The sequence below is a fragment of the Larus michahellis genome, chromosome W (genome assembly GCF_964199755.1).
Source record: "Larus michahellis chromosome W, bLarMic1.1, whole genome shotgun sequence".
In the NCBI taxonomy this organism is placed as follows: Eukaryota; Metazoa; Chordata; class Aves; order Charadriiformes; family Laridae; genus Larus; species Larus michahellis.
This window is the reverse complement of record NC_133929.1, coordinates 2100362-2123953: the sequence shown is the minus strand read 5'-3', so window position 1 is coordinate 2123953 and position 23592 is coordinate 2100362. Positions and strand designations below refer to the sequence as shown.

At 41.0% G+C, this 23592-nt stretch overlaps 1 protein-coding gene across 1 annotated transcript in view; it reads right to left on the bottom strand.

Annotated features, from left to right (window-relative positions):
- Positions 1 to 6572: 6572 nt before the first annotated feature.
- LOC141735532 (E3 ubiquitin-protein ligase RNF38-like) overlaps positions 6573 to 23592 on the bottom strand; it is a 284357-nt gene continuing 267337 nt past the window's right edge. The window contains exons 7-12 of the mRNA XM_074568490.1: positions 21778 to 21939; positions 18870 to 18976; positions 14787 to 14871; positions 13182 to 13303; positions 11954 to 12053; positions 6573 to 10751 (exon numbers count right to left, since the gene is read on the bottom strand). Coding sequence (XP_074424591.1) covers positions 10689 to 10751; positions 11954 to 12053; positions 13182 to 13303; positions 14787 to 14871; positions 18870 to 18976; positions 21778 to 21939 — 639 coding nt within the window. The 3' untranslated portion in view covers positions 6573 to 10688. The remainder of the gene's footprint in view (positions 10752 to 11953; positions 12054 to 13181; positions 13304 to 14786; positions 14872 to 18869; positions 18977 to 21777; positions 21940 to 23592) is intronic.

Here is a 23592-nt window from a genome sequence, read left to right as displayed (position 1 = left end):
TTTACTTGTTGCTGAGCAATGCTTACACAAAGTCAAGGCCTTTTCAGCTTCTCACACTGCCCTGCCAGCAAGGAGGCTGGAGGTGCACAAGAAGCTGGGAGAGGATGCAGCCAGGACAGGTGACCCAAACTGGACAAAGGGATATTCCATACCGTATAATGTCATGCTCAGCATATAAAACTGGGGGGAGTTGGCTGGGGGGTGGCGGCCACTGCTCAGGGACTGGCTGGGCATCGGTTGGCGGGTGCTGAGCAATTGCATTGTGCATCACTTGTTTTCTATACTCTTTTATCATTATTATTATTTTCCCTTCCTTTTCTGTCCTATTAAACTGTCTTTATCTCAACCCAGTTTTGTCTTTTTTCCAATTCTCTCCCCCATCCCACTATGGGGTGAACACCAAAGTCGGAGGAGGAGGAGGTGTGCCAGGTGCCAGAGCAGAGATTCCCTTGAATCCTGTGGAAGAGACCAAAATGAAGCATGTATTTCCCTGTGGTCCATGGAGAACGCATGGTGGAGCAGATTTTCCTGACAGGAACTGTGGCCCGTGTGCCAGAGTCCAATACTCTCCGACCAGGTTCTTTTAGATATTTCACACAAGGAGGTTGTAATAATTTAATACCAAATTTACTTATTTGAATATATTTGATGTTACACAGGATTTTGATTTAGCAGAGTGATACAGCAATATAATGAAATCCCAATACAAGCATAATATAGCAATTGCAATATACTGTTGAATCGCAGTACAAACCTGATTCCCGTTAGGTCCCTTCAAGGCCAGGCTGGATGAGGCTTTGAGCAGCCTGGTCTAGTGGGAGGTGTCCCTGCCCAGGGCAGGGGCTTGGAACTAGATGATCTTTAAGGTCCCTTCCAACCCGAACCATTCTATGATTACCGATATCTATATGCTCACCATCCTGATTGGAAGGAATTGCCAGGAAGGAATACATGGGTTGAAGCCAACACAAGCTGACCAATTACCATCATGGGCAAAGCAGACTCAACTTGGGGGAAATTAATTTAATTTATTGACAATTAAAAGAGATTTGGATACTGAAAAACAAAGACAAAAAATGAAAGCCCTATATCCCCTTCTTCCCAGGCTCAACTTCACTCCTTCATTCTCAACTCTTCTACCACCTCCCCCTGCCCCAAGCAGCATGTGGAGGATGGGGAATGGGGGGGGGTTAAGGTCAATTCATAATAGGTCCTCTCTGCTTCTCCTTCCTCCTCACACTTTTCCTATGCTTCAGTGTGGGCTATCTCCATGGGCCACAGTCCTTCAGGCTAAACCTGCTCCGGTGTGGACTCTTCTCCACAGGCCTCAGCTCCTGTCAGGAAAACCTGCTCCGGTGTGGACTCTTCTCCACAGGCCTCAGCTCCTGTCAGGAAAACCTGCTCCAGTGTGAGCTCTCCATGGCCCACAGTTCCTTCAGGAAATATACACCTGCTCCAGCATAGGGTATTCCAGAGGCTGCAGTGCGGATATCTGCTCTGGCATGGTCCTCTCCACTGGCTGCAGGAAATACCTGCTCCAATGTGGTCCTCTTCACAGGCTACAGGGAAATACCTGCTCCACCACGGCCTCTTCCAAAACTTCCACAAGCTGTAGGTGAATATCCGCTCCGGCTCCTGGAGCACCTCCTCCCTTTCCTTCTCTGACCGTACAGGATTGTTTCTCACACTTTTTCCCCCTTACTCCTCATTGCCATGCAGTGTTTTTCCCTTTCTTAAATATGTTTTCACAGAGGTGCCACCAGCTTCGCTGATTTGCTCATCTTTGGCCTCTGGTGGGCCCATTGCTGAGCTAACTGGAGCTGGCTGTGTCCATCATGGGGCAGACCCTGGTTTCTTCTTACACAGGCTATCCCTGCAGGTCTTGTCATTCCCCCCACCCTGGCCCCTGCTACCAAAATCTTGCCACATAAACCCAATATACCTTATTTCCCTCTCTAAGAGGTGTCATATTGAACATTACATTTTCTTTGTACTGAAAGGTGCAGAGGGAAGCTGCCTTGGGATTGGTTTTCCACTTTTGTCAAAGATCTTCCTGTTGCACAAATACCAGAAGACAATACAAAACTTTCTCCTGCTACAATACAAACTGTACAGCTTCATCCCCAGGTTCACCCACCCTGGGGTGAGTTTTCAAGAATTGTGTTGCAACCATAAAAGGTTTTTCTGTTGCTAGGAGTACTGCTTAATTTGGTTCCAGCCTCTTAAACAAACTGAGGATTTGCCAGTGATGTAGGCTTAACACAGTAGACCTCACAAGCCATGTAGCCACAGCTACACATCAAAGCAGTGTTTGCAGTACAGGCACTTCTGGGTCTTTTTCTGCAGGAAAGGATTTGGCAGGGTGGAGGGTTGGGGATCCTAGTACACAGGTGGCTAAATCTTTTAGTGGCTAAATCTTTAAAGGTGTTTTGTTTTCATCTACGTTCAGGACATACCTGCTCGCATTTAGTGCATCTACAACAAGATGTTCTGTTTTCAGAGCTGTGCTGGCACAGGTTCTAATCAAGTCAGTCTTGAACATCCATGAGACTCTGTCGTTACTGAAATTGGGCAGCCTAGCACCTTACCTTGTACAAATATACATACTTGTGGCAGTAATGTCCACTTTACAGATGATAGCTAATTTTAATTGTGTACATTTTGGCTCCGAGGCCAACTATACCCCAACTGAGAAAGAAATCTTGGAATGAAGGAGTTAGAGCTGCTTTGAAAGTAATTGGTACTGAAGCACAGCTCCTCTTCACACCCTGATTACCAGTACTGGTCTGGATGTTCAAGGGTGAAGTTCCTTCTACTCATCATGCCACTGATGCTACCTGGAGTAAGTGGGTTGCATTAATCAAACAGCAGGCTTGAATAGGAAATCCCAATCGTCCAGGAATTATAGAAGTGATCACAAAGTGGACAGAAGGCAAAGACTTCACAATACCAGCAGAGGAGGTGGTAACACGTGCTGAGGAAGCCCCACCATATGTATGGAGACCTACACGATGAGTTGCAGAAGCCACTGAAGGAGAACGTGAATCGAGTCAATTTGCAGAGGTAAAAGCCATCCAGCTGGCCTTAGGCATTGCTGAACGAGAAAAGTGGCCAGTACACTTTACTGACTCATGGATGGTGGCTAATGCTCTGTGGGGGCAGTTATAGCAGTGGAAGCAGAGCAACTGGCAGCACAGAGGTAAACCCATCTGGGCTGCTGAATTATGGCAAGATATTACTAACCAGCTAGGGAAACTAGTCATGAAGGTACCTCATGTAGATGCCCACGTACCCATGAGTCGGGCCACTGAGGAACATCGAAACAATCAGCATGTGGATCAGGCTGCTAAGACTTTGCAGGCAGATTTGGACTGGGAACATAAAGGTGAACTATTTTTAGCTCGGTGAGCCCATGATGCTTCAGGTCATGAAGAAAAAGATGCAACATATAAATGGGCCCGTGACCGAGGGGTGGATTTAACCATGGACGCTATTGCGCAGGTTATCCATGATTATGAAACATGTACCGAAATCAAGCAAGCTAAATGGTTAAAACCTTTGTGGTATGGGGGACAATGGCTGAAATATAAATCTGTGGAGGCCTGGCAAATTGGCTACATCACACTCCCCCAAACCCACCAGGGGAAGCATTACATGCTTACAATAGTGGAAGGAAGCACCGGATGGTTGGAAACCTATGCCGTGCCCCATGCTGCTGCCCAGAATACCATCCTGGGCCTCAAAAGGCAAGTCTTGTGGCGACATGGTACTCCAGAAGGAATTGAGTCAGACAATGGGACTCGTTTTGAGAACAATCTTATAAGTAATTGGGCCATAGGTCACGGCATTGAGTGGGTATAGCATATCCCCTATCATGCACCAGCTTCTGGGAAAATTGAGTAATACAATGGACTGTTAAAAAGTACCCTGAAGGCAATGGGTGGTAGAACCTTTAAAAATTGGGACAAGCCTTTAGCGCAAGCTACCTGGTTAGTTAACACCGGGGATCCATCAATCGAGCTGGTCCTGCTCAGTCAGACCTTTCACATACAGTAGAAGGGGATAAAGTCCCTGTGGTGCGTGAAAGGGATATGGTGGGGAAAACTGTTTGGGTTATTCCTACTTTGGGCAAAGGCAAACCCATTTGTAGGACTGTGTTTGCTCAAGGGCCTGGATGTACTTGGTGGGTGATGCTGGAGAATGGAGAAGCTCAATGTGTGCCTCAAGGAAATTTGACCCTGGGTGAGAATACTGAATTCTGAGTTGTATGATGTTGATTGTTATATGATACTAACAGCGTTCAATAAGTGTTTTCCAGGATAACATAATAGTGATGTAACCTGAGCTAGCTTCATCAAGTGGTGTCCAGCAAACTCTTCGAGGTGGACATGCTAACCATAAGCACGAACCATTTATGAATTTCATACCATCTTTCCTGCCCTGATTGTCTCCTATGATAGATGAAATCCTGCAATTATAACCTAAATGAACTTAACAAAATTTGTGTATAAAAATAAATCATAAATGGGTGACCTGTATGTGTGTGTATATATATGTGTGTGTGTGTGTGTATATTTGATAGATAAAAAGTATTAGTGATCTGAGCATGACGCCAATGGTATGGAACAAGGCGTGGAATGTCCTGGTTTGAGGTAAAGCAGAACTGATTCTCTTTTCAGTAGTTTTGCTTTGCAGCTAAGCCTCTTCTGATTAACTGAACTCTCTGAAATTAACAGCGTATTTTTTGGACTGTAGTCCGCTCCCAGAGAGATAAGACCTGATTATTTATAATTTATGCAAGGAATGGTATGCAGAGAGACTCTTGCTTATAGCTGTCACAACCAAGATATACTAACTTCGTTATTTGCCCTGTTGGAGGGTCAGAAATGGAAGAGCATAGAGGGGTCACACCTACGTGGAGGAGCGGACAGGACAGGTGACCCAAAACTGACCAACAGGGTATTCCATCCCATATGCATCATGCTCAGTATAAAAGATGAGGGATCAAAGGGTCAACTCTCTTCCTTCAATGGCTGGTATCTGAGGATGACCCTGTCTGTTCATCTGCCTTTGATCCCGATTCATGTATTCCTGAATCCAGCTCTGGAATCCAGTTCCTGCATCGCTGAGTCCAGTCTGGGACTTCCCCAGTGCCTGCTGGTGACATAATCATCAACCTGGGAGCTTGATATGGTTTTGTATATATTTTATTATTTCCTTTTTATTCTATTATTAATATTTCATTAAAGTAGTTTAGTTCCTTCTAAACTCATAAGTCTCTTTGTCTCTCCTCTCCTTGGAGCAAGAGGTGGGGGAGAACATCTGTCATTCATCTCAGTTGCCAGTCCAGCTCAAACCACAACAACTAGTTATCAACCAGGATTATAAAACGGAAAGATATTTAAATAGATCGTCCCATAAAGATTATCTTTAGGAAAGCTCCAGTAGATTTTCAAATATTATGTACTTTGAGCACAAAAATAATTTCAGCAGCAGGAAATGATCAACTGCACTGTGTGAATGAAATCCTTTAAACAGATTACATCTCAAGTCAGTTTACAGAATCCCACTAACAAAAAAACAAACAAACAAAACCCTACACACAGAATGGACTCTCTTCTTTTTATTTTACCACCAGTTTCTGTCTGTGACCCTGAACTAACCGAAGTCTATATTTCGGATTTGCCTCCTAATTCAGGGTTATATTTTTACCTCACACAAGTTCACTGCAAGGCATAATACATCTTCACCTAACATACAATGCAAACTATATTTCCAAAACAACCCACCTGCCCTCGGCACTTTCCTTATCATTCATTTCAGTTAAGTAACATTTATAGAAAGCTGAACAAGGCTTTAAAAATGTTATAGTTCAAGAAGTTAAATTGTAAAATAACTATTAAAGACATCACACTGCATTTTTTTAAAATTACATCTTCCTAGGATCTCTAGAAATAAACCTGTTAATTAAAAGAAATCTACTTGAGAGCGTTAGCAAAACAGACCCACTTCGCCCCCCCCCCCCCAACCCAACTCTTACTGGGGTGGAACTATGAAAAAAATTAAGTTGGAAGGACCACCTAGTTCACTCCCCTGCTCAAAGCAGATCCATTAGATGAGGATGCTCAGGGCCTTGTTCAGTGTGGAATCTCCATCTTTAGAGATACTCAAAACCCACTTTGTGCTCAGGTTTCAGTATTCGACCACACTCATGGAAAAAAAAATTCCTTGCATCTAATCAGAATTTTCCACGTTGCAGCTTGGGCCCATTGCCTTTTCTCTTTTAACTGTGCACTTCCCCTAGTCAGCTCATCAGTCACCTGCATCAAATAACTGTCATGAACACACTCCAGAAATCTCCTGGATTGCTTATGCCCAAACATATTACCCTTCCATCTAGAGTTGCATGAAGAAACACTGAAATACAGAGAATACTCAAGGCATGGACTGCATCCCTTTCTAGGAAGAAGGAACAGGTCAAAATCGTGCAAGTACACATCATATATTTATTTTTATTATTGAACAACTCTCTCCAAAATTGGGCAGAGATTAAAAAGAAAAATTAATTGTACTACTTCATAAAGCATTAGTAGTAACTCATAAAAAATTACAAGTTTTGTTAAAAATTTATAAAGCTTGCAAATGATTTAATTACAGATATTTATAACACATTTAAAATATGTTAAATGACACAATAAAGTGTGATTTTAAAGAAAATACTTGACAAAATATGACTCTAAAAAAACCCATAAGTTTTGATAATCATTACCAAACCAAACAAATAGCAAAATGAGGTAACAGTGTACCAAAGGAAAGGAAAAAAAACAAACCACAAAATCCACTGTCCTGGTTTGAGGTAAAACAGAACCAATTTTCTGTTCAGTAATTTTGCTTTGCAGCTAAGCCTCTTCTAACTAACAGAACTCTCTGAAACTCTCTGAAATTAACAGCATATTGTCCAAATGCTGTTCCCTCCCAGACAGATAAGACCTGATTATTTAAAATCTATGCCAAGGAATGGTATGCAGAGAGGCTCCTGCTTATACTTATTGCTATAACAACCAAGGTCAGCTAACTTTGTTATTTGCCCCATTGGAGGGTCGGAAGTGGAAAAGCATAGAGGGGTTGCACCTGCAGGGAGGAGCGGACAGGACAGGTGACCCCAAACTGACCAACAGGGTATTCCATCCCATATGCATCATGCTCAGTATAAAAGCTGAGGGATCAAAGGGTCATCCCTCTTTCTTCAATGGCTGACGTCTGAGGAGGACTCTGTCTGTTCGTCTGCCTTTGATCCTGATCCGTGCATTCCTGAATCCAGATCCGGAATCCAGCTCTGGAATCCAGTTCCTGTCCATCGCAGAGCCCAGTCTGGGACTTCCCCAGTGCCTGCCAGTGGTGTGATCATCATCCTGGGAGCTTAATATGATTTTGTATATGTTGTATATATTTCCTTATTTTCTTTTTATTTTTTTATTAATATTTCATTAAAGAAGTAGTTTAGTTTCTTCTAAACTCATAAGTCTCTTTCTCTCTCTCCCTCCTCTCCTTGGAGAGAGAGGTGGGGGAGAGCATCTGTCATTCTTTTCAGTGGCTAATCTGGCCCAAACCACAACACCCACATAGCTCATTTATAGGAGTCTAAATATAACTCAGTCAAAAATGTGTTTTCCAAAGTAAAACAAAGGTTGGTAAATGCCATTTCAAATATTTCTCAGCTGTTAACACATCTTGTTATCACATTCAGGAACCTTTATGGAAACCATATACAACAAAAAGGTTTACTTTGCACAGTAAGATTTCTGGAAAGAAAATGATAACATGAGTCCTTAGATATATCTGTAAGCCTTTAAGCCCCTCTCTCCCTTTCTCTCTCAGGTCAAAGTTATGTTGAGAGCTCTTGCTAAAAAAAAACCAAACCCTAAAAAAACCCAAACCCAACAGATGCTGATATGGTAAACCATTAACATGCCCCTGCTCCCCGTTGGGTAAGTATGGCAGGAAGGCAACGAACATTTATTTAAGTGTCTTGCTGGATTCTGGTACCATCAGGCACCACAACAGGCTGTGACATTAGATACAAATGTGCAAAGCACATGGCAGTTAATAGCTGAGCGTAAATCACCTCCTTCTCTTTTGACAGCCACAATAGACTTGGTTGTAGCTGGTCTGATTTGATTCGGAACGGATGCATGTGTGTTGTTTGTACACACTAACTGCAGGAAGCAAGTCTGCACACATCTGCAAGAGTCCCATGCAAACAGAAGTAATATTCCAGAAGAGATCAGCCACAGGAGTGCAACAATTAGATTTGGTCTTTTACCAAATTAGATACTCCATCTCCTAAATCTTCAGCTGCCTCACTGTGTTTTACTGGCAAAAAAAGGTACATTACACACCAAGATTTCTCCAGTTACAGAAAGAAGACTACTTTCCCCTTGGTGTTCATGAAGTGTGCCTTGTTCATTACATATTTATATCTAGCTTAGAACAAGTGCCTTCTTTCCATGCTTCAAACAAAGCGAATACTGAGTGTAGTAGTATTTGTTATGGTTAAATCTGTACAGCTAGGGCTGGGGTTTTTCTTGGATATATTAGAGACCTTAAGTATTATAAGACACATACAGCACACATTTTTTAAAATAATCACATGATTTCATTTGCTAAAAAAATAAAGTTTACTGTAGGTGATTTAAGTTGTGAGGAGTCCATTCTTTTGTTCCTGGGGGACAGGGGAAATTGTAATATTTTGAAGTGGATATAACAGTATATTTTTATTTAGCGTTCTTAAGTATTGACAAGTATGGACATACTAAAGTTTGAGTGCTATTTGGGTAACTAAAAGACAAGAGCATCTGAAAGAAGCAAAAACAATAGCTGTAATTAATTGGTTTGTAGAACCTTCAAAGAAGGACAAGCACCATGGAAAACATAATGTTGAAAATATAACTGACACTCAAGCATAGCAGCATACAAAAGTATCAGAAATGACAAAAAACAAACAAAGCTCAGACTGGCACCAAGTTATAGCAATATTGGTAGTTGTGTCACTTGTACTATTGTAACCAAGATATTGATACTAGATTTAGGAGAAAACATTTTGATGCCAAAAATCACATCCCTTGATTAAATATGGTATGTTTAGATCCAGTTATTTCACTGAAACATCTTAAAGTTCTTATCAGTCTGAAGTGTTAAAGAAGTCAATATTTTCAACTGCACAACTAAAAATATTATTTGAAAGGCAGTCAAATGAAAGTTACCTCCCATTTCACAGCATTATTTGTTCTGGATGGTGTACCAATTTACTCTTCTACAGTGGAACATTCTGGAGACTTGACAGAAAAAGAAAGGGAAATTTTTTCACGCCAAGCCTATCAGAAAATACAGAAGGCTAAGAAGCAGCACCCTAGGACAACTGTATTCTACAGTGAATGACCACCACCCATCCTTTTTGAAGCACAAAAATCAAAAGTTCTACTTCTCTGAAAAAATGTTAAAAATTTTTTGTTCATTAAGTCACAGGAATAAAATCATATCCCCTTACAAGTTATTTTAATAGTACACAAACAAAGAACATAAGTGATTAAAGCCATTGTTTATATACTAAAGGAGTACATACTTAGCAAGTATAATGGTCAAAGTGAAGAAACTTTGCACAAGACCCTCAGCACCTTTTCATCTTCCTTTTTGGAGAGGAGCACAAAGTGCAGTATCTTCAAAACACAAGTCTAATCTGAAATCAATTGAACATAAATAAAACCCAGCTAGAAGAACTGAGGAGAACAGAGAAGCTTCAACATTAAAGTCACCGATTGGAAGTGTTAACATTGTTAACTGAGTTACACAATATTGCAACTTTATATTGATAAAATAAGCAGTAAACCTGTCATACCGAAATCTGATTTCCTATTGTGTGTAAAAACGCAAGGTTACTCACATACTGAGTAATGAACACACTCTATATAGGTACACTTAAAAGCCTCCAATAAAGAGGAAGCATAACATCTGTTTGAATAGCAAGTAAAAAAGGCTTTTTATACCATTAAGTATATTGGGGAGGGAATATTAAATGTCTATAATTGCAGCACCCCCTGTATTCAGTGTGTGACTCCAAACACAAAGAAAGAAACCAGTCTACAGTACTAGTACTGTTTAAATAACATAAGATTATACATTGCAGCATAATTAATACTACATACATACATTCTTAGTGCATGCTGGTATATATGTTCTCAAACACATGTACACACCCAGTCACCAGTGCACTTCACGCATCCTCTCAACACCTCCCCCCCATTCATGCTCACTCACAGTATCTGAAGGTAGATTGCTATGTTGTTTGGAGCTACCACTTTTTATAAAAGCACATGCTAAAAGATCATATCCACTGTAATCTCGCAGCAACAGTTGGAATGATCACACAAAAACTAGGAAAAGTTAGTGCACACACAAAATTAAGCTAAAAAAGGTCTTTGGAGTTCCAATCAAACAGTTAGTATAGCAATCCCACAATTTAGAAGACTAATTATAAGCTTTATAATCAATTAAATCGCACAGTGCAAAGAAATGTCCATTGACCCTTTTTTGTAAAGGGAATGCTGGAAGCCACATGGGTAAGTTCAATGGATAGTTCATATATACACTTGACAAGGAACACCCAAACCAGATCTGTGCTCTTAGATTAGTCATTCTGAATCACGATGCACTTCTGAAGCATCAGCTCTGCAAATTGGGCAGGTACGATTTGCCTGTAAAACCAGAAATAAAAGAAAGTTTAATGCACTGACAAATATACTCATTATGGTAACAGTGTCTCCAACCCAGAAACAAAATGAAATTACCACTTGCAGTGATTAAGAGTACCCAAAAGGGGACCAAAAAAAAAGAAGATAAACCCAGTGTGCACTCGTTTTCTGTTACTTTGAAGTATGTAAAAATGACCTAAAAGTTTTGTAAATGCAATAGAAAAATACAGTGGGCAGAGAAACCCACCATCAATAGAGAAGCAAGACAGAAGTGGAAAAAAGTGCCCTATATTAGGGCCTCCTCGTCTTACTAGCTCTTTGTCATGAATCACAGCTTTTTAGGCTCTCAATACCCCATTATCCCAGCAGAAGAGAAGTCTATCATGCAGGCTTGCCCAAAGCTTGAAAGCCGAGCAGGGGGGGAAAAAGAGAAGGGTTTTTAGCAACAGACAAAACACACAATCTGACTAAACAGCTCCAAAGCTGAACATGCATAAAAGTTTTAAGTTTAGCCCTTCAGTGAAAAACTTGTTGAGAATACACTGATTCATAAAATAATTCATGTTGAAATGATCCTCAGGAGGTCTCTAGTCCAGCCTCCTGCTCAAAGCAGGGTCAGCTGTAAGGTCAGACCAGGTTACTCAGGGCTCTCTCCCATCTCTCCCTTCTAAACTGTATTCCTATCCTTCTCACCTTCTCTAACATTGCTATTCTATCTGTCAACCTATTGCACTGTCCTGCTTCTAGGTCTTCCCCCCAACTTGTTTTGAAAGAATATCTCATAGCATGCATAAAGCCATAATTTCATGCTAAGTCTTTTTTTTTAATATCTATCAATCGTGCCTTATACTTATAAAAATAGATACTTTTTTATTTGCCCCAAGAATTCAAATTCATAGTGATAGGAGGGATTCTTATAGGAGTGCTTTCTACCAGTGAAGATCATATTCCTTTTAAAATGACCCTATTCCAATCATTACTACAAATAAATATCTTTTTTTTAATCACTAAAAAAGAATATTTCTATAATGTAAGGAGACAACAAAAAGATAAATTCAGCTTGTGCCCTTTTTTTGTTATTTTAGAGCCTAAATATTAAAAATGAGAAACAAGAGACGAAATGTAGTAGAAAACTAAAGAAAAAATTAAACTACAGGCTAGGACATTATGAATTGCATCCAACGTCCAACAAAAATTTTATTTACCTTAAGCCATTTATCAACACACTTGGCATGAAACTCGTGGTTACAGGGTAAGACTCTAAGTAGCTGCCTTGCCTCAAAGTCACACATACACACTACACACCTAAAAAAAGACAGCAAATATCTATAAACTTTCCCATTTAATAACAATAATTTCTATTCTATAGGCAACTTATAAGGTGTGTCTGCAAAAGAGTTTTTTTAAAACCACTAGAGTATCTACAGTGATCAAACTTTTGGGGGTATAGATCTCAAGCGGACCAATATAAAATGAGAATCGCTTTTGTTTTGTTCACCATGGTTTCAAATCCCAAAGCAGACAAGGGCTCAAACTCATACCCGTGGGAGTTCACTGGCCCAAGCAGTAAATAGATTGTATTACTGTCATTCAAAGTACTGGAGTTCATGCCTGCTGATATAAACAGGTAGTACAAACCCTATAGCATATTTCTTTCAGTTTTTACTTTAATTTTAGCTATATTAAAATAAAAACTGGAAAACTTGCTTTGAGTATTTCTCAAAGCCATAATCAATTAAAGATCACACACATTTTTATTATGAAAAATTTCTCATTAAATTACAACTATATTCTGTTGTACATGTTTTATAAACACATTTTTCCCCCAGGGACATCATCAGCTTAAGTTTTCTAGTAATTTTATTTTTTTTATTCCCTACTTTATTAAAAATAACATTGAAGATGGCTCTAAGTGGAAGATCAGAGAAAAAATCTCTTCTGTTCAGTTTCAAACATTTGACAGCACTGTATATCACTTTCACTGCCTCCCACCTATATCTCATTTCTCTGTTACGTAGATCTTTCAAACAGAATTAGTCTTAAAAATAAGAAAATATAACTTTAAGCCTCAAAGACTGTCAACAGCTCTTCCAGGAGCACTTGAAATTTTAGTAATTAGAAAATATTTCAATATAGGCTGAATTCCAGGTTGATGATGGCCATTTAATATCTAGTATGCCAAACAAAAATTTGGAAAACTTTTTAAAAATACTGAATAATTAAATTTGAACACCTAATTGAAGTGAGACCATGCAGAATTTTAAAGCCAAGATAAATTATATTTGATTTGAAAAATGGTTTAAGGAATTTATCTTTTTTATTTGAGTGCTTTTAGAGCACTTGTGTTACAGTATTTGCCTAGTTGAGGCTGCAGCCTGAAGGAATGGAAACACAGTCATGTAAAGTATGTGAATTTGAGATAGATGTACTTACAATGTCTGTTCTGATTGATGATTGCTTGGATTGAACCTGTAAGATGGAAGCTGTTCAATGTCTGCCTTTGTTAGTCCTCGAGGTTTGGCTTCTCCTAGGCGTTCTGCCAAATTCAGCAGTGCCTATGAAACCAGGAATTTAGATTTTTTAACATTCATTGCTCAAACAAGCTCCAGCTCTACCAGAAGTGATTTCTTCTGCCATGTCACTATCCCACCAGGTAGCACAACCCACCTCTCCATCAAGACACATTTAGTCTTACTTCTCTCTCTCTACAACTGCAAGCACTATGGAAAGATGTCTTTCAAAGTTTGATCATTGATGAATCCTCCTGAACTGCATAAGATAGTATCTTTGGAACTTCCAAATATCCATGACCTAACTGTTAATCACTCCTGCAGCTGTATTCACAGCTTAATACATGTTTTGCTTTGGAAATGAACCCCCTTCCCCCACCCCCTACACAGTAGTGTGGGCAACCAGAAGAAAATGTTGGCAAACTTGCTTTCTAGGAATATGCAGTGAGTGTAGCTCTACATGGCCAAGAGTTTAAAGGGACAACTTTTGACTCCCATTTCACTTCTTGGGCTAACTGAATTGAGACATGGAGATTTTATGTTGAACCTTTGGAAACAAAGGCATGACATCAAACTGAATAGAGACACTTTCTGATTAAATTTTGTACTCATTCATACAGGTAAACACTGTACCTAAGTGCTCCTCATGTAAATAATTTCTGCTCCTTCATGAGGGGCTCCAGAAAAGCATCAGTATCAACTTGATAGAGAACTGAAGCACAGAAGTTAAGAGATTTGATGAAAGATGCAAAGAGTAGATATTCAAATAGCCCAAAACCTGGAGCCCAATGTCAGCTACAATATGATGCTTCTTTTAACTAGCACAAGAAGCATTATAGGACATCTTGTCATTACACTGTAAATGCTATGCAACTGCATAAATACACAGCTCTGAGCAGAAGCAAGGAGAAACAGATAGATGAGGAGGGGTAGGTAGCAGCTGAAGTTTTCTGAACAGAATCTGATGGGAATCCAACAGCCTGAGAAGCAGCAAGGACAAGAGTTGGGATCAGCCCTCAGTTATCTAAGACACCACTGACATTTTATTTCAAAATATGTGAATTGTTGTACTCTCCTTATTGTTAAGAGAAAATATATATTAAGAGATTCTTGCCAACATCACATTTACCTGAATTCATCCTATAATGTTAGCACTAATCTGTAAAGTCAGCAAGGCACATAAAAAGCACTAAGTTGTAGCATATTCAAAAGAATAGGTTATTTATGCTCGATATTTAAAAATCAAGCAAAATGCAAAAACAAGAGTCATATCTAGAATGGCAAGTTGAGGAATTTAACCATCACTAATCTGAAAGGATAGATTCTGGGGAAAGGCAATAGATACAAAATAAGAGTGTTTCTAACATCCAGTGTTAGAAACTAGTATGAAAAAAATATTTCTAGATTCTGTCTTCATAAAAATTACATTTATTTAATCCCGGTTTTGTCTTTGAAAAGCAAAAGACTGTTTAAGTTCATGTATTGAGTTAACCTCTGCTCCTCATGAATTTGTACTTCACACACCAACCTCGTAGTTTTCTACCTCTCCATCTTCCATGTCCAACTCAAAACTGAAAGCTGGTCCAACTGCAGGTGGCACCGGAAACACTGATCTGCAAACAACAGTAAGACTCAACATCTTCCTGAAGGAAAGCATGCAAACATATGGCAGAGGTAGAGTTTTGTTATTGATCCTTCTTAAATCAACAAATTCTAAGAATCAGTAAAAAGGTTAAATTTGAAATTAAGAATTAAAATTCAAAGTATAGGAGTCAAAGGAAAGCCAATTGTGCCACTTTTTGATACTCACTGTATTGCATTTTTAAATTCCATGTATATTGCTATGACAACTCATACTTACAGTAAGGCTCAGTGTTATTACAGAAATTAATCTCTTGATAGCCTGAATCACAGAGTTAATATTAATATTGAACAGAGTTTCTGGTTTTAAATTTGACTTATTTAAAGAGATAGAATATCAACAAAGATAAATAACCCAAGTTCACTTACCTTCCCAATACAAAAGCATTCAAGAACTCAAATAGAATAGAATAGAATAGAATAGAATAGAATAATTCCAATTGGAAGGGACCTATGACAATCATCTAGTCCAACTGCCTGACCAATTCAGGGCTGACCAAAAGTTAAAGCATCTTATTAAGGGCATTGCCTCTTAAACACTGACAGGCATGAGGCATATACCACCTCTCTAGGAAGGCTGTTCCAGTGTTTTACCACCCTTTCTGTAAAGAAATGTTTCCTAATGTCAAGTCTGAACCTCCTTTGATGCAGCTTTGACCCATTCCCACACATCCTGTCACTGAATCCCAGGGAGAAGAGATCAGCACCTCCCTCTCCACTTCCCCTCTGGATGAAGCTGTAGAGAGCAATGAGGTTGCCCCTCAGTCTCCTTTTTGATAATACAAGTAACAAAGATAATCACAATATAGTACTTGGCCAACTTCCACATTGACAGCAGACCCAACTATACATTCCCATATAAGAGGGATTTGTTCAGAAAAGAACCTCTTCAGGTATAAAGGCAAGAGCGTGCCATTTTTCTGTTCTTTCTTTTAAGTTAAAAAAGCATCTCCATCCCAAGATAGAAATATGGATCAAAGTTTAATGCACAACCATAGAAATAAAAAATCCACAGCACTATAAATGTCATCTAATTAAATGAATCAGGAATGATTGTGACACACTGTCCCTGAATAAACAGGCAAGCAGCTATAACATCAGAGCATACTTCAGAATGCACAATGCAAATTTTAACAACTTCATTGAATCATGTATCCTCGTGCTATTTTGATGCAAGTCAAACTGCGGAGTCAGAAACTATAGATGTGGCAAAACAACAAATGTCAAAGTTGGATTATCTCCCTGTCAATGATGCCTTCAAAATAAATCCTCATTTTCTAAGCATTTTGTATTCATTTCAAAAATGAAGCCTACAAAGAAAAATAAATTCCATGTCACAGATCTAAACTACAGCAGATGGGACCTACTTTAAAAGGTTAATAATAATCCCTTAATGTTACTTCTCCCATCCCTTCTCTTGCAGAAATGGTTAATCAGGTGCAAAAGTTCAAAAGCTGTAACAGATTATCAGTTCAGAGGAAAGAAATCCCCCAAACCAAAAAACACATGCACACCCAGAAGGCTCCCCTCATTATGTTTCGGTAATTAATTAAGAGTAAATTGATTTGCCTATTTTGTTTTGTTTTGTTAGATCTTTCTCCTACATAATGGCCAGCCTGGATGAATAAGGAACTTCTGATGGGACTTAGGAATAAAAGGAGGGCTTACCACCTTTGGAAGAAGGGACAGGCAACTCAGGAGGAGTACAGAGATCTCGTTAGGTTATTCAGAGAGAAAATTAGGAAGGCAAAAGCCCAGCTGGAGCTCAACTTGGCCACTAACATTAAGGACAACAAAAAAAGCTTTTATAAATACATCAACAGAAAGAGAGCCAGGGGGAATCTCCATCCCTTACTGGATGCCGGGGGGGAAAGTTGCAACCAAGGACGAGGAGAAGGCTGAGATACTGAATGCCTTCTTTGCCTCTGCCTTCAATAGTCAGACCAGCGATCCCCAGGGTGTTCAGCCTCCGGAGCTGGAAGATAAGGATGGAGAGCAGAACAACCCACCCATAATCCAGGAGGAAGTAGTCAATGATCTGCTTCTGCACCTAGACGCACATAAGTCGATGGGGCCGGATGGGATTCACCCAAGAGTACTCAGGGAGCTGGCGGGAGAGCTCACCAAGCCTCTCTCCATCATTTATCAACAGTCTTGGTCAACAGGGCAGGTACCAGATGACTGGAGGGTGGCTAATGTGACGCCCATCTACAAGAAGGGTTGGAAGGAGGATCCGGTGAACTACAGGCCTGTCAGCCTGACCTCGGTACCAGGGAAGATCATGGAGAGGATCATCTTGAGTGAGCTCTCATGGCAAGAGCAGGGCAGCCAAGGGATCAGGGCCAGCCAGCACGGGTTTAGGAAAGGGAGGTCCTGCTTAACCAACCTGATCTCTTCCTATGACCATGTGACCCGCCTTCTGGACGCGGGGAAGGCTGTGGACGTTGTCTATCTGGACTTTGGTAAGGCCTTTGACACCGTCCCCCACAGCATTCTCCTGGAGAAGCTGGCGAATCATGGCACAGACAAGTGTACTCTTTGCTGGGTTAAAAACTGGCTGGATGGCCGTGCCCAGAGAGTTGTGATTAATGGGGTGAAATCCTCTTGGCAGTCGGTCACCAGTGGTGCCCCTCAGGGCTCAGTTTTGGGGCCGGTTTTGTTTAATATCTTTATCAATGATCTGGATGAGGGGACTGAGTGCACCCTCAGTAAGTTTGCAGATGACACCAAACTAGGTGGGAGTGTTGATCTGCTTGAGGGTAGGAAGGCCCTACAGAGGGACCTGGACAGGCTGGGTCAATGGGCCAAGGCCAACTGTGTGAGGTTTAATAAGGCCAAGTACCGGGTCCTGCATTTTGGTCAGAACAACCCCAAGCAACGCTACAGGCTTGGGGCAGAGTGGCTGGAGAGCTGCCTGGCAGAAAAGGACCTGGGGGTGCTGGTGGACAGCCAGCTTAACATGAGCCAGCAGTGTGCCCAGGGGGCCAAGAAGGCCAACAGCATTCTGGCTTGTATCAGGAATAGTGTGGCCAGCAGGAGCAGGGAAGTGATGGTGCCTCTGTACTCGGCACTGGTGAGGCCCCACCTCGAGTGCTGTGTTCAGTTCTGGGCCCCTCTGTACAAGAGGGACATTGAAGTGCTGGAGCGTGTCCAGAGGAGAGCTAACAAGCTGGTGAGGGGTCTGGAGACCAGGTCATATGAGGAGAGACTGAGGGAACTGGGCATGTTTAGCCTGGAGAAGAGGAGGCTGAGGGGAGACCTCCTTGCCCTCCACAACTACCTGAAAGGAGGGTGGAGAGAGGTGGGTGGTGGCCTCTTCTCCCAGGGGAATAATGACAGGACCAGAGGAAATGGTCTGAAGCTGTGGCAGGGGAGGTTTAGATTAGATATTAGGAAGAATTACTTTACTGAAAGAGTGGTCAGGCACTGGAACAGCCTGCCCAGGGAGGTGGTTGAGTCCCCATCCCTAGAGGTGTTTAAGAAACATGTAGATGTGGCACTTCAGGGCATGCTCTAGTGACAGAGATTGTAGGGGTTTTTTTTGTGCGTGTGTAGTTGGACTCGATGATCTCGAAGGTCCTTTCCAACCATGAAGATTCTATGATTCTACATAAGTAGACTTTAGGATGTAACCATGGGTATAACTCATAACTATTATCCAAGAACCAAGTGTAACCATTCTACATTGAACATTTTTAAGGAGATTTCAACAGAAAGAAGAGGCATAGCAGATCCCAAAACTACATTATCATCAAACTGTTCACTTGTACTTGTTTTTTTTTTGCTCGGGTATGTATGCTGTTCAAATAGACTGGAAACTTTAAATATAACTACAAGTTTTCTTATTCCTTGGGATTGTCTGAACTGTCTATATCCTGTGGTAGAGCCCAAACATAAAAAAACACTGAGGGGATCAACTAGCTTACAGAGTTATTTAGTAATCTACGAGTACAATGTGCTTTGGACTTACAGCACATATGGTAACAGGCTGGGATGATACGAGTGTGGTGGTATTGGTTGCTGTGATCGGTATCTACTGCGCCCTGTGAGTCTTCGAGGTATAAAAGGTGGGTAAGGCTGTAAAAAGGAAGAAAATTTCAATATTTTCTTGTCTTATTTAATAATGAAATTAAATGAAAAGTGAATGTTGAAATACATTTTAAATAAGGCATTATCCAAAAAAATCCAGCCCTGTCCAAGCCAAAAAATACAAGCCTTTTCAAACAATTGTTTTGATTAACAAATCTCATCGGTAATATACAATTATACCATCCAGCAGGAAAAAAAGTAACAATACTAACCAGAAACCCTTGCAAGCTAGCTAAGCATTTTGTAAGGCTTAGCCTATATATGATCTGGTTTGGACAGTCAGAACTTGAATTGGTGAACATGCTGCAAACCAAAAGCTGAGGGCTTTCGACCTGGCACAATGTGCTGGCTTGTGCAGCTAGTTGGATAGGAATGAGTTTTAAACAACATATACACAGGTCTTTCACTGGTATAAGCCAAATATCCATTAGGGGGCACTGCAAGGATGCTCCACACCAAAAAAAGCTTCAAATAAAGAGCAAGGTTTAAAATTAATAAATAAAGGAATCACATTCAGAGTTCGGCTCAATTATATCCACTTTTGGGAGGAGGGGCCGTAGCCTTTCAACTGCATACAGATGTAGTGCCTAAAGAGACATTCAAGTTTACAGCTTCAACACATTCTTTCCATAGGAGAAAAAAGACTATTTTCCTGTTTCGATTTGCATGCAAAACTCTTCAGATTACTTACATAAGTCCTCAGTATGACTTTTTAAAACATCTTGCACTATATACTAAAATGGGAGCAGGTAAAGAATTGCAATTTAGACATAAATTGTATTTTTCTAAAAATACTCAATAGTGAAAAAAAATGTTAGCAGATTTTAGAACCAAAATTCACACACCACTACTGAAATGATATTCAGAGGCCTTGAGAAATTTACTTTTATGAAAAAAGATCACTCAAAGATTTTTTTAGCATGTTTTCATTCTTACAAGTTTGAGCCCTCAGACTATATGTAATGAGTCTAACCCTGTGTCCTGGTTTGAGGAAAAGCGGAACCAATTTTCTGTTCAGTAATTTTGCTTTGCAGCTAAGCCTCTTCTAACTAACAGAACTCTCTGAAACTCTCTGAAATTAACAGCATATTGTCCAAATGCTGTTCCCTCCCAGACAGATAAGACCTGATTATTTAAAATCTATGCCAAGGAATGGTATGCAGAGAGGCTCCTGCTTATACTTATTGCTATAACAACCAAGGCCAGCTAACTTTGTTATTTGCCCCATTGGAGGGTCGGAAGTGGAAAAGCATAGAGGGGTTGCACCTGCAGGGAGGAGCGGACAGGACAGGTGACCCCAAACTGACCAACAGGGTATTCCATCCCATATGCATCATGCTCAGTATAAAAGCTGAGGGATCAAAGGGTCATCCCTCTTTCTTCAATGGCTGACGTCTGAGGAGGACTCTGTCTGTTCGTCTGCCTTTGATCCTGATCCGTGCATTCCTGAATCCAGATCCGGAATCCAGCTCTGGAATCCAGTTCCTGTCCATCGCAGAGCCCAGTCTGGGACTTCCCCAGTGCCTGCCAGTGGTGTGATCATCATCCTGGGAGCTTAATATGATTTTGTATATGTTGTATATATTTCCTTATTTTCTTTTTATTTTTTTATTAATATTTCATTAAAGTAGTTTAGTTTCTTCTAAACTCATTGTAAGAGACAGCCTGTACGTTCCCTGACGAGGGCGAGAAGACTCTCCAAGCCTTCAATGGAATGCCTCGAACACTCGCAAGGAAATAAATAATGCAGGCCTGGTGTTCTATGAGCTGATAAGGCTCACAGGCCTGGAAAAGCAGTGGGAGGACTGTCTTGTGAAGACAAGATAGTTCTGCCACTCGTGTGGTGAGCTTGCTAGTTCTCGGTTCTTGAGGCTATTGTGTCCAATAAGTGACCTTTGCTTCATTATCCACGAAATGCATATGAAAGCACACACCCCTGCATATGCTAATGAAGATTATAGAGATAATGCTAAACATATATGACTATGGCAGTCGTCTCTCCACCCAAATCATGCTACACCTCACCTGGGAGAAGGGGGAAACCTGAGATAAGGCTGTCCTCAGCAAGTGGGGTGGACCATGCTAATTCAGCAAACATAAAAGGTGAAAATAAGTGCCCCTGTGGAGAAACGAAGAAGATCCTGCCTGGGAAGATTTTTCCCAAGAAAGAAGATGATTATGCCTGGGAAGATTCCCTGAAAAAGACGCTGGAACCAGGACCGGTGACCCCTTTATCTCTGTCTTTGTCTTTTCCTTTCTCTGTCCCTTGGTTTCTCTTTTCTCTTAGAGTTGTTAAGTAATGACCTTAAGTACTGCTTGCCATAAGTTGTTGTATACCTGTTGTTAAGTAATACAATGCATACCTCACCACTTGCCATAATTTGTCATATACCTAACCAATTATCATGGACTTGTTAAGACCTATAATAATCATTTGGGGAAACTAATAAATGTTTTATACAGACCTTGAGATTTATCTCACCTTAGTCCACGTCATTGGGGATTTACGAATCTGAAGTCACCCCCCCCTCTTTCCTGAGTGGGACGTGACACTCATAAGTCTGTTTTTCTCTCTCCCTCCTCTCCTTGGAGAGAGAGGTGGGGGAGAGCATCTGTTGTTCATCTCAGTGGCCAGTCCGGCCCAAACCACGACACCCTGACTTTCCACAGCTGCAGCCACTAATGAAATTCAATTGCAAAAATGCAATTTTTCAATAAAATGGTTATAACTTGGAGCAAAGATCAAGAACTTGAAATCAGCATGCATGTAGTACAAAAGCAATACTTACAACTCCAAATGAAACCTCTTGGTGTAAAGGATCATGGGTTAAGAACTGGATAGGAGCTGAGGAAGTCAATGTTGGTGGATGAGTTGATGGAGGGTAGGTAAAGCTTCCTATAGGAAGATGTTCTCCAAGCAGTTCTACTTCATTCTCTATCCTTTGAAGTGGCTAAAAGAAACACAAGGTTTGTTGTATTAATAGAAAACCAGTTTTTAAAATTTATTTTTTAATACCAAAAAAGCACAACTCCAATTATATGTTCTGAGGAGTTGTGGAAATTTTATGGCATTGTACTTGGTATATGTGGCAACGTTTTGGTAGGGGGGGGGCTGCAGGGGTGGCCTCTGTAGGAAGAAGTAAGGGGCTGCCTTGTGCCAGGCACAGCTGGTTCCAGCTGGCTTGGCAATGTACTCACAACTGGAGAAAGGCAAACATTGCATTCATCAACAAAAAAGGCCAAAAGGACAACCTGAGAAACTACAGGCTAGTTGACCTTACTTCAGTCCCTGGGAAAATCATGGAGTGAGTCCTCTTGGAACATATTTCTGGACACACGGAAGAGGGAATAGTCAGCATGGCTATATCAAGGGAAGATCAACCAGGTTGTCTAGTATGATAAGGTGACTAGATTTGTGGATGAGGGGAGAGAAGCGGATGTCATTTACCTCAACTTTAGCAAGGCTTTTGACACTATCTCCCACAATATTCTTGTAACCAAGTTCGGATGTTACAGTCTGGATGGGTGGACAACCAGAAGGATAAAAAAATGTTTGGATGATCAGGCTTAGATCATAGTGGCTAATGGGTCATACTCTACCAAGATGCTGGTAACAAGTGGTATACCACAGGGACCCGTCCTATTTAACAACATTATCAGTCACCTGGAAGAGACAGAGTACTTGATCATGAAGCCTACAGCTGATATCAAATTGCAGAGAATACTCCATACACTGGAAGGAAGGGCTGCCATACATCAGGAAATGGACAGGCTGGAGAAACGGGCCAACAGGAACCTTATGATATTTAACAAAGACAAATGCCAAGACCTGCACCTCAGAAGGAAGAACCCCTGGCAACAATCCAGTCTGCGGAATGACTGGCTGTGAAGCAGCTCTGCTGAAAAGGCCCTGGGGCTTCAGTAGGCAGCAAGCTGAACATGAGCCAACAGTGTGCCCTGGCAGCAAAGGCAGCTAGCAGTATCTTGGGCTGTATTAACAAACAGTAGCATAGCCAGTAGATTGAGCAAAGCGATTATCCACCATCTACTCAACACTTGTTAGACCTCATGTAGAATACTACATCCATGTTTGGTAGTAGATGTTGTAGATGTTTGGTACTAGTTGTTTAAAGTAGAACAAGCTAAAGGGCCGCCAAGATGGTCAGGGGACTGGAGCATTTGTCCTATTAGAAAAGCTTGAGGGAACTGGGCTTTTTCTGCCAGGATAAGAAAAAGCATAGTGGGAGGGGGAAGGAAACCTAACAGCAGCCTTCCACCACCTGCAGAGATTTCATAGAATCATAGAATGGTTTTAGGTTGGAAGGGACCTTAAAGATCACATAGTTCCACCCTCCCAGCCATGGGCAGGGACACCTCCCACTAGACCAGGTTGCTCAGAGCGCCATCCAGCCTGACCTTGAACACTTCCAGGGATGGGGCATCCACAACTTCCCTGGGCAACCTGTTCCAGTGTCTCACCACCCTCATAGTGAAAAATTTCTTCCTGATATCCAATCTAAATCTACCCTCTTCCAGTTTGAAGCCATTACCCCTTGTCCTATCACTACATGCCCTTGTAAAAAGTCCCTCCCCAGCTTTCCTGT